The sequence below is a fragment of the Mauremys mutica genome, chromosome 22 (assembly GCF_020497125.1).
Source record: "Mauremys mutica isolate MM-2020 ecotype Southern chromosome 22, ASM2049712v1, whole genome shotgun sequence".
Classification (NCBI taxonomy): domain Eukaryota; kingdom Metazoa; phylum Chordata; order Testudines; family Geoemydidae; genus Mauremys; species Mauremys mutica.
In genome coordinates, this window is record NC_059093.1 from 1624350 (window position 1) to 1639469 (window position 15120).

Genomic DNA, 15120 nt, shown 5'->3' on the forward strand with positions numbered 1-15120 from the left:
TGGCTCCACTTTTAGTTCCCAGGCTGGGGCCACTCTGGGAGTGACTCAGGCAGGAGCAGCACCCCGTGTTGAGAGCCTGCCCTGGCAGGGAGGGAAGGGCAGGACAAGGAGTTCTCGCTAGTGGCGTGTCTGGCTGTAGAACTCCTGGGAGCTCCCTTCTCCCCCAGTTCGGAGAAGTTCCCTTATCTCCCTGCTCAGTCTCTGGACTATGGACTTGCCTCCCCCTGTGCATGGCCCCAGCTGGATGGGGGCTGTGCTCTTCCTTGGAGGACAGCTCCTAGGTAAGGAATTATGCGGGCATTTCCCCCCTTGGCCTCAACTGCCTCCTTTGCTTTACCCTCCTGTTCTTCCCGTTCCCTCCCTCCTAAAGTCAGGGCCTGTAGAATTCTGGCATTTCTTCCCGTGGCTGGGTGTCTTTTGGGGCTGATTTTGCTGAGAGCTACATGGGGTGACTGTGCTTATGGACACAGGTCCTGGACAAACAGGTTCAGGTGTGTTCCAGCTAGAGACGGAGGCCTGAGCATTCTGAGATCGGGTTACACGCTCTTTCCTCTCCTCTGGCCTCTCAGTCCCTGCCCCAGCCAGGACAGAGGACTTTACGCTTTGAATTGCCCTGCTGCTTTCACCACTTTTGTTAAAAAGAGGATTATTAAAGAGACAGGTCAGGTTTCAGATCCACTGCAGCAATGTAACTCTGGAATAGATACCTCGACTTCAGTGGAATTTTACAGGGTTTACATTCGCATAAGAGATCCAGAATTTGGTACATAGACCCTGGTTTTACATTGCTTCTGTCACTTCACTTCCAGCACTCGTGCATGCACACAGGCTTTTCTGTGATCTGTTGTGAAAAACATTTACACTTATTACAGCCCAAGTTTGCATTAAGGTGTTTTTTCAAAATGGTGGTTTTCACTTTGTTGCGAAAACTGATCTTTGCCAAAAAGAGATTAGCAAATGCAAAACCATGAACAAATCTTTGAGGTGTTCCTTCTTTTGAATGAGGTCCTGGTTTCAAGAAGAGGAACATCGCTGTGAAATGGCATGGGATTTTTTAGGCAATTGAGTGAGGAGGCTGCCAAGAGCACAGATTCCAGGGTTTTGAATTACATGCTGGATATTTCAGAGCCCCACCAGATTCTGCCGAATACGGTAGCGTAGAGGGTAACAGGAAACAAGCCCATAAGGCAAGGTGAGTCTGGGTGACCAGCTGCAGGTAAAGGCCGTTGCTGTGTGAAGCCCGCTGAGTTGTGCTGTATGGGCATTCCGGGTGCGTAACGCCTCTTTCCCTCAGCTCTAGTCTCGCCCATCTCTGGGCATTTTCCCATGCTGCCCACTTTGGGGGGGAGGAGTCTCTGTTCCTCCTCACAAGCCACTGTCTGCCCTCACTCAAACCCTCTTCTTCCAAGGTGCCCATAACAAGAGTGTATCATTGTTACGTAAAGATGTAAAGCAAACTCAACCCCCCCGAACCCCGGACTTCTGGATTCCCCAGTCTGTCACAGCATTGCCAACCACATGCATGTCAGGCCTCGGGGAGAAGATCAGAAGTTTGGGGTGCTTTTACCTGCCTTCTGGTGCTGGGGCAGAAGGGATGGTGTTTGTCAGGCTTCTCTCTGAAACCACAAGGGCTGGAAACTTTTCTTGTCAATGAAAGCCGAGATTTTCAGGTAATAACCTGATTCCAGCAGTTGGGCCTTTTCCAGAAACCGCCCCCCCCCATGTATAATGAGCCTTGAAATAACATTTCAAGAGTTGGCAGCACCGTGTCCTGCCTGCTCAGGGTCTGTCCTTTGTGTTCTCCGGGGCAGGGACTGACTTTCTTTGTACCCTGTGCAGGGCAGAGCATAGTGTTGGCACTACATGAATTTAAGACGGGAGTAACAATGGCCCCACAGTTCTCTCACATTTCCCCCAATGCTGTGTGTGCTGTGTCCTCAAGCGATGGGATAAATCGGAGGCGGGGGTTGATGTCAGCCTTAACCCGGAGTTTCCTGATTGGTTTCATTGATGTCACCCTGCTGTCAGGGAGGTGTATTTAGGGAAGGGGTCTATTACAGGAGTAGGTGGGCGAGGTTCACGGCCTGCAATATGCAGGAGGTGTCTGAGTGACCAGTCACTAAAGTCCTCTCTCCATGGGCCAAAAACGGTGGTTTTTTGCTTTTTCAATTGTTAAGCTAAACCTATTGAGCTAACTCAAGTGCAATCTCCCTTAACACCTCTATTGACATAGCTTAACCCTTTTAGCTTTGATTCTAGCAACTAGCTTGATTAGATTTTGATATCACACTGGTGTAAATTAGAAGTAATGTCACTTGGGCCTGGTCTACGCTTAAGGGTTAGGTCAGCATAGCTCCAGTGCTCCAGGCTATGGAAAAATTCACATACCTGAGCACTGTGCAATACAGACCTAACCCCGGTGTAGATGTGGCTAGGTCATGAATGGTGTGGAGAAAGTGAATAGGAAAGTGTTCTTTACCCCTTCACATAACACAAGAACCAGCTGTCATGCGATGAAATGAATAGGCAGCAGGCTGAAAACAAACATAAGGAAGTACTAATTCACACAATGCACAGTCAACCTGTGGAACTCCTTGCTGTGGGATGTTGTGAAGGCCAAAAATATAACTGAGTTCAAAAAGGAATGACATAATATCAATGAGGATCATTTTATCGATGGCTACTAGCTAAGATGGTCAGGGTCACAGCCCCACACTCCAGGTGTCCCTAAGCCTCTGACTGCTAGAAGCTGGGACTAGACAACAGGGGTTGGATCACTCAATAATTGCTCTGTTCTGTTCATTCCCTTTGAAGCACCTGACACTGGCCACTGTTGGAAGACCAGATAGTAGGTTAAATGGACAATTGGTTGGATCCAATATGGCCATTCTTATGTTCTTAGGTAAGCGGAAGAATTCTTCTGTTGACTTAGCTGAATGATGGAAAACCCTCCTGTCATTGTAGGAGGTGCCTCCTACCACGTCGCTGCGGTGCTGTAGCTGTGGAGCGGTAGTTCATGTAGTGTAGACATAGTGAGGCTGTGTCTACACCACAAACATTACAGTGGCACAGCTGCTGTAGTGCGGACAGTTGCTACAGCAACAGAAGGGGTTTTCTGTCACTGTACTGACGCCATCCCCTTGAGATGCAGTTGCAAGATCAATGGAACAATTCTTCTGTAGACCTTCTTTTAAAATGTCTGTCATGGAGTTGCAGTGCTGTATATTGGTGCTCCGCAAACAGATGCTGTGCACACACACAAGTCTCTCTGACTTTAGGCACTGCTGGGCGAGCATTGTTGTCTATAAATGTGGAAAAAGGGACCATTTCCAGTGCTCTCAACTACAGCAGCCCATGCCTCTTCAGTACAAAGCACTGGGGACCCAAAGCCATGTCTGGATCAAGCTCTCCTGCATTCCCGTACAGAAGTGCCGCCAAGCCCTACCCAAGGACAGAGGGAACCCTGAAGTCATCCTTGTGCAGTGTTTGTGTATCAGCTGATTAAGTCTGTGAAGCACTTTGGGATCCTTCAGGTTCCATACACACAAGATCATTGTCAATTAAATCTATCCCTTGGTGTAATTTATTAACAGGAGCTGATAGGGCAGGCACTAGCCCAGATTGAGTGGACAGGGCTTCTGGTTTTTGTTTTTAACTGATAAACTTTGATAAAAGACCCCTGACACACACACAATGAAACTGGTGTTTATTCACAAACATGGAAACACACTGGAAATGGTTACCTGTATCTAGAGGCAGTTACTTGTATCTACTTGTATTACTTGTTACTTGTATTAATGGGCAGCAGGTTTAAAACAAATAAAAGGAATTTCTTCTTCATGCAGCGCACAGTCAACCTGTGGAACTCCTCGCCTGAGGAGATTGTGAAGGCTAGCACTGTAATAGGGTTTAAAAGACAACTAGATAAATTCATGGTGGCTAAGTCCATAAATGGCTATTAGCCAGGATGGGTAAGGAATGGTGTCCCTAGCCTCTGTTTGTCAGAGGGTGGAGCTGGATGGCAGGAGAGAGATCACTTGATCATTACCTGTTAGGTTCACTCCCTCTGGGACACCTGGCATTGGTCACGGTCGTAGACAGGATACTGGGCAGGATCAGGGCCGGTACTACCATTAAGGCGAACGAGGTGGTTGCCTAGGGTGCCAAGATTTGGGGGCGCCAAAAAGCGGTGCCCCCAATTTTTTTTACAGCGGTTCCTCCCCGAGCGCGTGTTTGCTGCTCCACTTCTCCCGCCTCCCAGGCTTGCAATCAGCTGTTTGGCGCCGCAAGCCTGGGAGGAGAATTAGAGCGGGGCAGCGTGCTCGGGGAGGATGTGGAGCAGAGGTGAGCTGGGGTCGGGAGGTGCTGCACGGCTCCCGGGGGCAGGGGGGGAGCTGCCGCGGGGGTGGGGGCGCTTCAGGGTGGAGGGGGGGTGGGGTGGGGAGCTGCCGCAGGGCTGGAGGAGGGGGCGGGGGGACGCAAGGCGGAAGTTTCGCCTAGGGAACGAAACTTCCTTGCACCGGCCCTGGGCAGGATGGACCTTTGGTCTGACCCAGTACGGCCGTTCTTATGTGAGGGCTCGTCTGCACAGTAGGGTAGTGCGCTCTACACAGGGGTGCTTTCTAAAGAACATCAGTGTGTTGCACATCATTAGACCCTGCCGGGGCACACTAAAGGTTTCCTAGTGTGCTTTAATGTAATGCTGTTTAACTGTATTAAATTAAAGTGCACTAGGGAACATTACAAAGATTACTGGTTATAGTATATACACACTAAGAGAGCCCTGAAACCCCTCCCCGCAATTTTTGGACATCTACATAAAACTCAAATTGCTAAAAATACGCCCCCCCATGAAATTAATAAGCCCCCCAAAACAGAAGCCCTAAGTGTGGACCAGAAAGGGTGAGGCGCTATCTTCTAGACTGTACCTGCTTTTTAAAATTTCCATCCCCTGTTTTTCCTGCAGCACTCTGGCCTGTGGCAGCTGTGGAAGTTCACACTTCCAGGGAAGTAGAGGCTCTGAATGGGACCAATGTGCGCTTAAAATGCACCTTTACCAGCTCCAGCCCTGTTAGCCAGCGTGTGACGGTGACCTGGAACTTCCGGCCCCAGGGAATGAACTCTCCTGAGTCTGTAAGTGGGACCTTTATGCTCCAGTTGAGCGATAAGGTATTGCTCATACAAGCCTCTCCCCATGCATAGAATCTGCTGCAGTGGGAGTGTAACAAACAATAGAGGGCGTGAGTGTGGGTGGGGACTACAGATTAGCAGAGGCATGTGGGGTAGGTGACTCTGACTAATCCCCTCTGCAGTGAATGTTGGTTTCAGGTCCTATCTTTGCTGGCCATCGAACCTGGCTGGAGGAACCATTTTTAGGTCGCTCCGGCGTGTATGGTTAAACACCGGGGGCAAGCGCAGCTGCACCTGCTCACATCGCAGCCTGCTTTGGTCCTGTGTCCCTGCCGAAGTCACAGGTCTGGCTTGTGACTTTGCCTGGCCCACAGTGGGAGGGGAAGTACGTCAGCAAGGGCCATGGTTCAATGCACGTAACACTGCTTCAGCACTGGTGTCAGGAGAGGGCCAGCCTGACCTGGTGTGCCCCAGGAGGGATCCCCCCCAGGGGTCAGACGGCCTCTGAGCTCTGCTGGGAGTGGCTGACGCAGCACAGCTCCTGCCCGCCTGAGCCATGCACCTTCTCCAGCCTGTGCTAGCTTGGGGCCTTGCTGGCTCCCTACAGGCCCCTGGTGGATGTGAAGTTGCAGCTGCTTTCAGAGGTGAGAAAATGGGGTCAGGGTGCAGGGCACCTGCAGCCACGGTGAAGGAGATATCAACAGGGGAGGGAGAATTTAAGGGGGACGTATCCCCTCAGTCCCATCCCACCATCAGGGCCGGCTCCAGGGTTTTTGCCGCCCCAAGCATCCCCTCCCATGCAAAAAAAAAAGCCGCGGGAGCTCTACTGCCGCCGCTTCAGTCTTCGACGGCGGGTTCTTCGCTCCAAGAGGGAGTGAGGGACTTGCCGCCGAAGAGCCGGACGTGCCACCCCTTCCCCGTGGCCGCCCCAAGCACCTGCTTGCTGGGCTGGTGCCTGGAGCCGGCCCTGCCCACCATGCTTGTCGAGGCTTCTTTGCATGGCTGCTTTCCATCCATGCTGCCTCTCTTGCCCCCCAGCCTGAGATGGAGACACCAGGATCACTGTCCTGCCCGTATTATAAATGCTTTGAGCACTTGCAGAATGGGCTTGAGCACAATTCCAGACAGGCAGGTTCCTCCTCTGCAGGGCAGGCGCAGCCTCACGCTGCACAGTAATGATGAAGCTTCCTCTCACTCTGACCCTCTAGGTGCTCTACTACTATGAGGAGCCCTATCCCCCAACCAGTGGGCGGTTTAAAGAGCGAGTCACCTGGGACGGGAACATCGACCGGAACGATGCTTCCATCGTCGTCTGGAACTTGAATCCCACTGACAATGGGACGTTCACTTGCCAGGTGAAGAACCCGCCAGATGTTGATGGCACGATTGGCGAAATCCAACTCCGTGTTGTGCAGCAAGGTACGTGGCCTGGGGCACTGTCGTGGTCAATATGAAGGTAGCTGTACAGGGAACTGGCACAAGGGGATGATCTCCCCCCATGTGTGGGGGAATGCACGAAGGGAAAGGGATTACCAAGGTATCAGGAAAGTAAATTAATGCAATAAGGGATGTGGGTGAGGGAGTTCCCGACTCCAAGCCCCCCTCTCTTTCACCTGTTTCTCTTCTGTGCAGTGCATTTCTCGGAAATCCACATCCTGGCTCTGGTTATAGGGTCTGCCTGTGCTCTGATGATCATTGTGGTGATAATGGTAGTTGTCTGGCGACACTATCGGAACAGACGAGGGCAAGAGAAGAGCATTGAGATGGTGGAGACAGAACTGTAAGGACAGGGGCTTCTGGGAAACCTCAAAATGTCTTCGTAGGGGTCTGGCCAGTGCCTAGTATGGGGCAGCCAGGAGTCTCTAGTGCAAAACCTACCATCAACTGGCAATAATGGGCCCCTTTGTTGGTAGTCACACCAGGGAGCTCACAGAGTAAATGAGCTCCTCTTACCCCTGGAGCGGGTCCATCAAGTCAGGATAGAAGCCAAGTGTGGCGGTGTCTGTGTGGGGGAAGCCTGCTCTGCGTGTTCTAAGGGTAAGCACAGCAGTGGAGTGGTGGCAGAGGATATGACCTGTGTGATTAGGAGAAACACTAGCTTCTGTTTGCTAAACCAAGGGGTACATCAAACACTCATTACTTTCTGATCAAGTGTAACTACAGCTCTGAATGAATTTAACTAGCTTCTTTGCTAGAAGGGAGCAGGAAAGCTTTACAGCCACTTAGAACAGAACAGCTACAGGTTGGTAGGAAGGCTCAGTTTCAGAATGCTGTGAAAATGAGCCGGTGGCCACAGCATTTGCTTGTCTCATGGCTATCAAGATATTCTGTAGTTAAAGGTTTCAGGGCTTGCCTACATTCGAAACTCCAAAGCGCTGCCGCGGGAGCGTTTTGAAGTGCGAGTGTGGTTGCGGCGCCAGCGCTGGGAGAAAGCTCTCCCAGCGCTGCAGGTACTCCACCTCCCCAAGGGGATTAGCTTACAGCACTGGGGCACTGTTTACACTGGGGCTTTACAGCGCTGTAACTGGCTGCGCTCAGGGGGGGTGTTGTTTCACACCCCTGAGCGAAGAAGTTGCAGCGCTGTAAAGCACCAGTGTAGCCAAGGCCTCAGAGTGGGAGCCGTGTTCGTCTGTATCAGCAAAAACAACGAGGAGTCCTTTTCATGGGCTATAATATATATTCTGCTTACTGTATTTTTCACTTCATGCATCTGAAGAAGTGGGTTTTAGCCAGGGCCGGCTCTAGACCCCAGCGCGCCAAGCGCGCACTTGGGGCGGTATGCCGCCGGGAGGGAGGCAGGCGGCTGCGGTGGACCTCCCGCAGGCATGCCTGCAGATGCTCCCCCGAAGCCGTGGGACCAGCGGACCTTCCACAGGCACGTCTGCAGGAGGTCCACCCGAGCCGCGGGACCGGCGACTGCCAGAGCGCCTCCCGCAGCGTGCCGCCCTGCTTGGGGCGGCGAAATTCCTAGAGCCGCCCCTGGTTTTAGCCCATGAAAGCTTATGCCCAAATACATTTGTTAGGCTCTAAGGTGCCACAAGGATTCCTCATTGTTTCTGTAGTTAAAGGCATTGCAGCTGGGTGATGTGTTGGGGTTTAGTGAGCAGTTTGTAGGGGGACCAGAGTGAAGGCTGAATGCAGAACAGACAATGTTACGGGTAATGGCATTAAAAGACTAGATCACAATGGAGCCATTGTCCAAAAGGTTTAGATGGTGAAAGTGGGGCAGTGATTGGGACCGTGTCTAACCAGTTGTGATTGAGCTACTGTGCAATTTACAGGAACATACAGCTATGTTGTAGCCTAAACACATGTAACTAACTAATGTAATGAACTTGCCATGCAAATAAAGGAGCCTACAGGAAACCATGTCTTCTAGTGTATAGAGTTAACGTACCCTGTGCACTCCCCGGCTGGCTAGCCAGCTGGGGCACCTTGGCAGATGCGTTGGGAAAAAATTTGGGGCACCAGTGGAGATGAGTGCTGTTCTGTATCTCCAGGGGTTGTTGACTACATCCCCGCTATTCACCTCCATCCCTCTGGACCTTTGGGTGGGTCATGTACTGCTACAACTGGTATTTTCTTTTCCAGCCAAACACAAGCTGGTGTTTAGCAGAGTGCAAATGGGTCAAAGATGCATCAAGGGGGCTGCTGTGCTGACGGTGGGACTGAGGGATGAGTGTCACCTATTCAGGGATACCGCTGGGGAAGGGGTCACAGCCAATTAAAATCCAAATGATAGATTCTCCCTTCTGCCCTAGTGCAGACCCCAGGAGCTGTCTGTGGACCTTCCACTTAACAGGCTTATGGACAGGGAGTCTAGTTTTCAGTGATAAACCCCCCAGAATTCTCCTATTTAAAAAAAATATAAAAATCCGTACTTTTCTGTGCTTACAATGAAACGCCCTGGGCAGCGGGGCTCCTGCTGTCACTTCACTAAAATTTAATTAATAGTTTTTATTTTTTTTTAAATGTAAAAACTAGAGATTGTTTTAAAAACAAACAAACAAACCAAACTTCATGTTTTTCCAAGGCAAATGGATTTCTAGAATCCCTGCTTATTACCTCCTTGTGACTCAGAACCCAGGGCAGCTGGGCAGGGGGTCTGATGGCTGCTTTTGGCTTTTCTAGAACAGAAAAGGAGAAGCTGAAGAGTACAGAAGAGAAGGTAGCTGTCCCGTTAGAAGACTAAGGCTCTCTGACTAAAGAGCACATACAGTGCAGGTAAGTGCTTTCCAACAGCTTTCTGACCCGCTGCAGGTTTTGAAGAGGGTTTTTTACGTGGCTGTTCCATGGCCTGTGTGAAATGAGTGGGTAAGTCTCAGGTAAGTGCCTAGCGGACAGGTCATGGTATCCACATTACAAAAACTGCTACTGCCGTAGTCACCGTTAGTACTGACTGGCTTCCTCGTTGGCAGCCTCAGAGACAGAACAAGGACTGAATGGGTCATGGAGACAACTTCCCTCTCAACCCTACAGGAGGCTTCTCCAGGTCAGGGTTGATGCTCATTGGTAAGGAAGCTTGAACAGTTGCTACCCAGTATGTAGCTGTTTTGTGGATAAATAAGAGTGCCATTTTCATCTATGCTTTTAGATTCACTTTGTCTTCCTTGTTTTAAGGCCACTCCAGGAAGAACATTCCTGCTGCTACTAATAGGCTCTGCTGGTGCATTCATACATCATTTTACCTTCCCACTTCTTGATATTGTCATCTGCCTTCACTATTTTAAGGCCCAAGAATGTTGTAGTAATATGTTGTCTTTTTTCCTTCCCGTAGCTTCTCCCCTGCAGAAGTTTCAGAAGCAGGTGGCTAATCTTGTGATTTCAGACGTTAGAACAAAGCTGAATTACAGATGTCTGATGCTGCAACTGTGGTATCCCTGTTCACCTTAACATTTGTGCCACGGCAAGATGGTGGGATTAAAATAAGTGTGAGATCTTATTTCCTGCCATTGAAACAATGCAGGGGAAACTTGGCCTATCAACAGTGAAGTTGTCTTTGGTCTTCAGTCCAGATGTAGCTATTGGAGAAATGTACGTCCTTTGCAGAATTTCATTTGATTCACTCTGTTGAAGAAGAAAAATCCCAAATTCAAAGATTCAGGAACAGATTTTTCAAAATTCTCATCTTGGCCTGTGGAAGAACTTTGGAAAAAATGCCTTTAATTTTTTTGAACTGTTTTTTCCTGTTTTTCCTTCCCTCCTTTACAAAACAACCCCCTCGCCCGCCACCATATTTGTAGAAAAGAAAAGGGGGGGGGGGAAGAATGATAGTCTCTCTGAATGAAAATGGGCAATGGTTAACCCATTCCTATTGCAAACTGTCTGTGCTTGCAACACTCTGATTGGTTCTTGCTTTAATTCTTAAATTTGGTTTGCACTATTTTTCCTCTCTCAAAGAAGCTCTTTAAATCTTTCTAAAAAGAAGAATGATGAGACGGTTTGATCACAGGGACAGCTTATTGCAAGAACGGGGTTTTGATCCCATTGTTACGCGAAGTGGAAAGTGTTACAGTTTTGGACTGTGTGGCCGTTTCTTTGGCTGGAATTGTATTTAGAAGTGGATGCATTTTTCAGTTTGACTTTTGACATTTTAGGTGACTTAGTGTGTCTGAAAGTGACAGACTGAGAACCCTGCCTATTATCAGCTGCAGTGTGGGCAGATTCTATGGTGGTCTCTGCCCATTCCTATTCTACTGATGCACCAAAATCCTGACTTCCCTTTGCTGATTCAGACCTGGTCCCCCCCTCCACTGATTTCTATTGATTCATCTCAGTCCTGACCTTCAGCACCCCTTGTTGTTTCCCAGGACCTAGGCACAGTTTGCAGATGCCCCTCAACTTTGGCTTGCAACAGTCACTTCTGTTCCAGCCTAGAGTTTCTCCTAAATAAACACTACCAGCTGTGCCTAATCACAGTACAGTTTTATTTCATATCAAAGTTCGATGGCTTGGTTCCATTGTATCAAGATTCTGGGAGGTCCAAAGCAGCACTGATACCTCTCAGTGATGCAAGTAGCTCTCTTTTAGATATGCAAATTGCTGCACAAGGAATTTGTCTCAATGCTAATTACTGCTCCAGGTTACTAGTAGCACATCTTCTTATTAAATATGTGGTGAGCACATCAGATTCAGTGCTGCTGCAAATCTCAGTTTAAAATCAAGAACACAAATCAATACCTCAGAGCTGTTTCTGTATTTAATTGGCAATAACTCAAAATATGAGCTTGTTTGTTTAACAAGTATTTTTGTTTTTATGGCCCTGCCTGTGAAATGCTTACTATATTATCTCAGTTCATTTGTTTTCTTTTCTTATCATGGGTATCATAAATAAATTTGTTTTGTGGACATTCAGAAGCTATGACAGTATAACTACCACAATGTAAGCCTAGGGAAACTGCAAACCAGCCTGTCCTCAACACAGTTGTTCTGGTTTTTGACACAATGGAATAGGTGCCCCCATATCATGACAATGAGTAATTATTTGGATAAAAGAGGAGTTTAACATGCGCCCCTAAGTGACTGAATGATAACATTTTGTTGCAATATAAGTATGTTTGTGTGCAGCACAATGCTGTGGCACTGGAATGCGTATAAGGAGCAGCAACTAATGCAGAAATGAATTGCGAACAGCTTCTTCCTGCTGTAGCTGCTGCTCTTCTCTCAGATCTTATACCCTTTCAGGTGCAGACACATATGCCCTCATTGAACAACCCTAAATTGGAACTGAGATCCACATACAATTCCAGCAGGATTCCAAGGAGGAACATTCCAAAGCGGTCCTGCAAAGCTCCCACTGACTTCAGTGAAAGAAGGATTGGAGCAGTTGGGGAAGGAGCATATTTGTACAGTGTCCAGTCTCACTTCAAACTAAACACAAAACATTGGACACAAGACCTTAATATAGGTAAACCCAGCTTATCCAAACTCCAAATTTCACTTGACCCAAAATTTGTTTCTGTCCTCCAAGGCCCCAAATCATATAGAGGGTCTAGTGCAAGTCACAGCTATGGAGTCTGTACTGTTACTATTTTGAATCTTCAAATGAACTGGCTGCAGGTTAAATTGAATTATCAGACACTGCTGTGCTGTGGAAACCCACATCCTATAGTTCAACATACCATCCGTATTCAGCTACCCATTTTAGTAGCAATTTTTAGAGCAGTATTCCTTCATTCTGTGTTTTATAGTTTCTCTACTTCCTCTTCTGCAAACATAATTGTCTAATTCTGCATGTCAATTTCAAGGCCCTGATCCTGCCAGCTGTTCTGCTTGGGCAGACCCCTTCAATAGAGAGGAGACCCATTTACTTCAACAGGGTTCTGGTTGGGTGCAGGAGTCTGCTCACATGGAACAACTTGTAGGATCAAGACTCATGGGAAGTATCTAGATGATGTGCATGAGCATTTTTATACTAGTCAAACAGCTGCTTAGTTATAGACAAGTTTGATATTTTAATTTTTTTGCTGTAAAACTTGTTTCAGCACAGACAAACTACAGTAAGTAAGGGGCTGTGTCCCATCTGTGCAGACAGGTATTCTTTTGTACTGTAACTTATTTTAAATGAGCTTTTCAAGTCATTGTATGTAAATAAACCATTTTTAGTATTAAAGCATGTCCTACTTGCCTGTTGTTTTTTAATTGAAAAACTAGACGGTTTACTGTACAAGTTCATTATGGCAAGAAAACGATGGATGCCACAATACATAGTGGAGAGACAAGGTGGCTAAGATAAATATATTTTATTGGACCGACTTCTGTTGGTGAGAGACAAGAGTCCAATAAAAGATTACCTCACCCAGCTTGTCTCTCTAATATCTTGGGACCAGCATGCTACAATTACACTGCATAGTGCATATGTTTAGTATGAACTTTCCACAATGCCAGAAGAAAGTGTTTTTTTACAAGACTCTACCATAGATAGACCTTGAACTGAATGATTTTCTTTGGGAGACTGGACTAGTTAACTGTGCAGAGCACTGACATGCAGGAGTCCCTGGCTTGCTTGCTTATAGGAGGCAGAAATGCATTAATTTCCTTTGGAAGGGAGCACTTTGCTTTGCTCAGTAATGATCCCTTTCGTAAGTGGTGATTGTGATAGGCACCTGGGGCCACCATACCAGACTGGGCTGTTCCTGTATAGTAATTTTCCAGAGCTCAGTTGAAAGTTGATGGCCAAGGGCATCTCTCAGCTACTTCCTGTGTCTATTACCATGTGCTGACTTGCACAGTGCCTCCTATATCAGGACCAGCTTCTTATCCGCTAAGTAACCTTCCTCAGACCCCTTTGTATAATACACTTACTTTGCAGGGCCTTCCTGCTGATATCCAGTCCTGACAGAGTGCACTCATTAGGTCTTCCTGCGACTGATGGGCTGAAAAAGGCACAAACTAAAACTCTTGGACTGGGTTCTAGAACAAGTCTATAACAGGGTGGTTCTGAAGGAAGGGTGGCTTGAGGCATGAGATTAGAAAGCTACTGACCCTCAAATACTTAAATAAATTGAACTCCCAAGGGAAGGTGGTGCAGGTTTAGGGCAAACAGATCTTCAAAATAGTATTGTAAGGCCTAGGCAAATTAAGTGATTATCAATACATGTAGAATCTATCTACCTACCTTGCTTAATCTCAGAATCCAGCTAGTGCTATTTTATTTGATGAGTGGGGAAGGTAGATGCTACATTTCTCCTTATCTTCCCTCCCTACTCATATGCCCTGCCTCCTGGCAAATCTTCCTCTAGAATCCAGCAGTCAAGCTCCAATGTTTGCAAAGACTAGGTTACTTGTGAGGGATACCTGAGCACATTTATTTTGCTGTCAGTGACTGCCATCTCATGGAAGTAAGTAAATCCAGAGGCATCTTTAAAGAAATACTGTTTGCCTTTCATCTCACTGTATCCATTTCAATCCAACATTCCTTTCCTGTCCTACCTACCTTACCAGTTGCATTACAAACTGGTTTATCCTAGATGCTTTCTCATTTGAATCATAGCTACACGCTGTCCAGCATATAATAATTTCCTCTGCTGAGGACCCAAACTAATTTATAACTTTATGTCCCTAGTTTTGAGAACACCAGCTGCACCTCAGAATATATTTCTGCACAGGGAAAGGCACAGTTTATTGTACATGGTTGCCACTTGTTTTGTGCTTGTGAGAGGCTCAAAAATCAGCTTTGGAGGCCTATGAAAACACATCATATTGTGACACTACATTGCCAGATGACATTTTGATGCAGTGATGTCATTTAATGAAACTATGCAATGAGGTTTTTGACACAATGCAGTCAATGCCCCCACCTCATGATGGTGAGAAAGCGTTGGATAAAAGAAGAGTATTAACGCACTAACCTAAGGGTATGTCTACACTACGAAATCAGGTCAATTTTATAGCAGTCGATTTTTAGAAATCGATTTTATACAGCCAATTGCGTATGTCCACACTAAGCGCATTAAGCTGGCAGAGTGTGTCCTTGCTACTGTGGCTAGCATTGACTGTGGGTAGCTATCTCACAGTTCCCACAGTATCCACCACCCATTGGAATCCTGGGCTAAGCTCCCAATGCTTGATGGAACAAAAACATTGTCGCAGGTGGTTTTGGGTACATGTTATCAGTCGTCCCTCCCTCCATGAAAGCGATGGCAGACAATCATTTTGTGCCTTTTTTCCTGGGTTTCCCATGCAGATGCCATACCACAGCAAGCATGAGCAAGTACAGAATGGTGGTAGAATGTGCCTTTGGACATTTAAAAGCTTGCTGGCACTGTTGGTCAGACCTTGGTGCAACCAACATTCCCATTGTTATTGCTGCTTGCTGTGTGCTCCATAATATCTGTGAGAGTAAGGGGGAGACGTTTATGGTGGGGTGGGACATTGTAGCAAGTCACCTGGTGTCCGATTTTGAGCAGCCACACACCAGTGCGATTAGAAGAGCACAGCAAGGCGCACTGTGCATCAGAGTGGCTTTGAAAACCAGTTTCATGACTGGTC

General features: G+C 47.5%; 1 protein-coding gene across 1 annotated transcript; it reads left to right on the top strand.

The window, feature by feature from the left end:
* Positions 1-12742, top strand: MPZL2 (myelin protein zero like 2). Its single transcript, XM_044996693.1, has 6 exons — positions 1-281; positions 4967-5133; positions 6339-6549; positions 6763-6910; positions 9262-9354; positions 9908-12742. Exons 1-5 carry the CDS (start codon positions 209-211, stop codon positions 9320-9322), a joined length of 660 nt encoding a protein of 219 aa, XP_044852628.1. The 5' UTR covers positions 1-208; the 3' UTR covers positions 9323-9354; positions 9908-12742.
* Positions 12743-15120: the final 2378 nt, after the last annotated feature.

Coding starts and splice junctions, on each gene's coding strand:
- MPZL2 (XM_044996693.1), top strand. CDS start 209: ATGGACTTGCCTCCCCCTGTGCATGGCCCCAGCTGGATGGGGGCTGTG. Junction 6,550..6,762: donor ACTCCGTGTTGTGCAGCAAG/GTACGTGGCCTG, acceptor TCTTCTGTGCAG/TGCATTTCTCGGAAATCCAC. Junction 6,911..9,261: donor GAGATGGTGGAGACAGAACT/GTAAGGACAGGG, acceptor TGGCTTTTCTAG/AACAGAAAAGGAGAAGCTGA.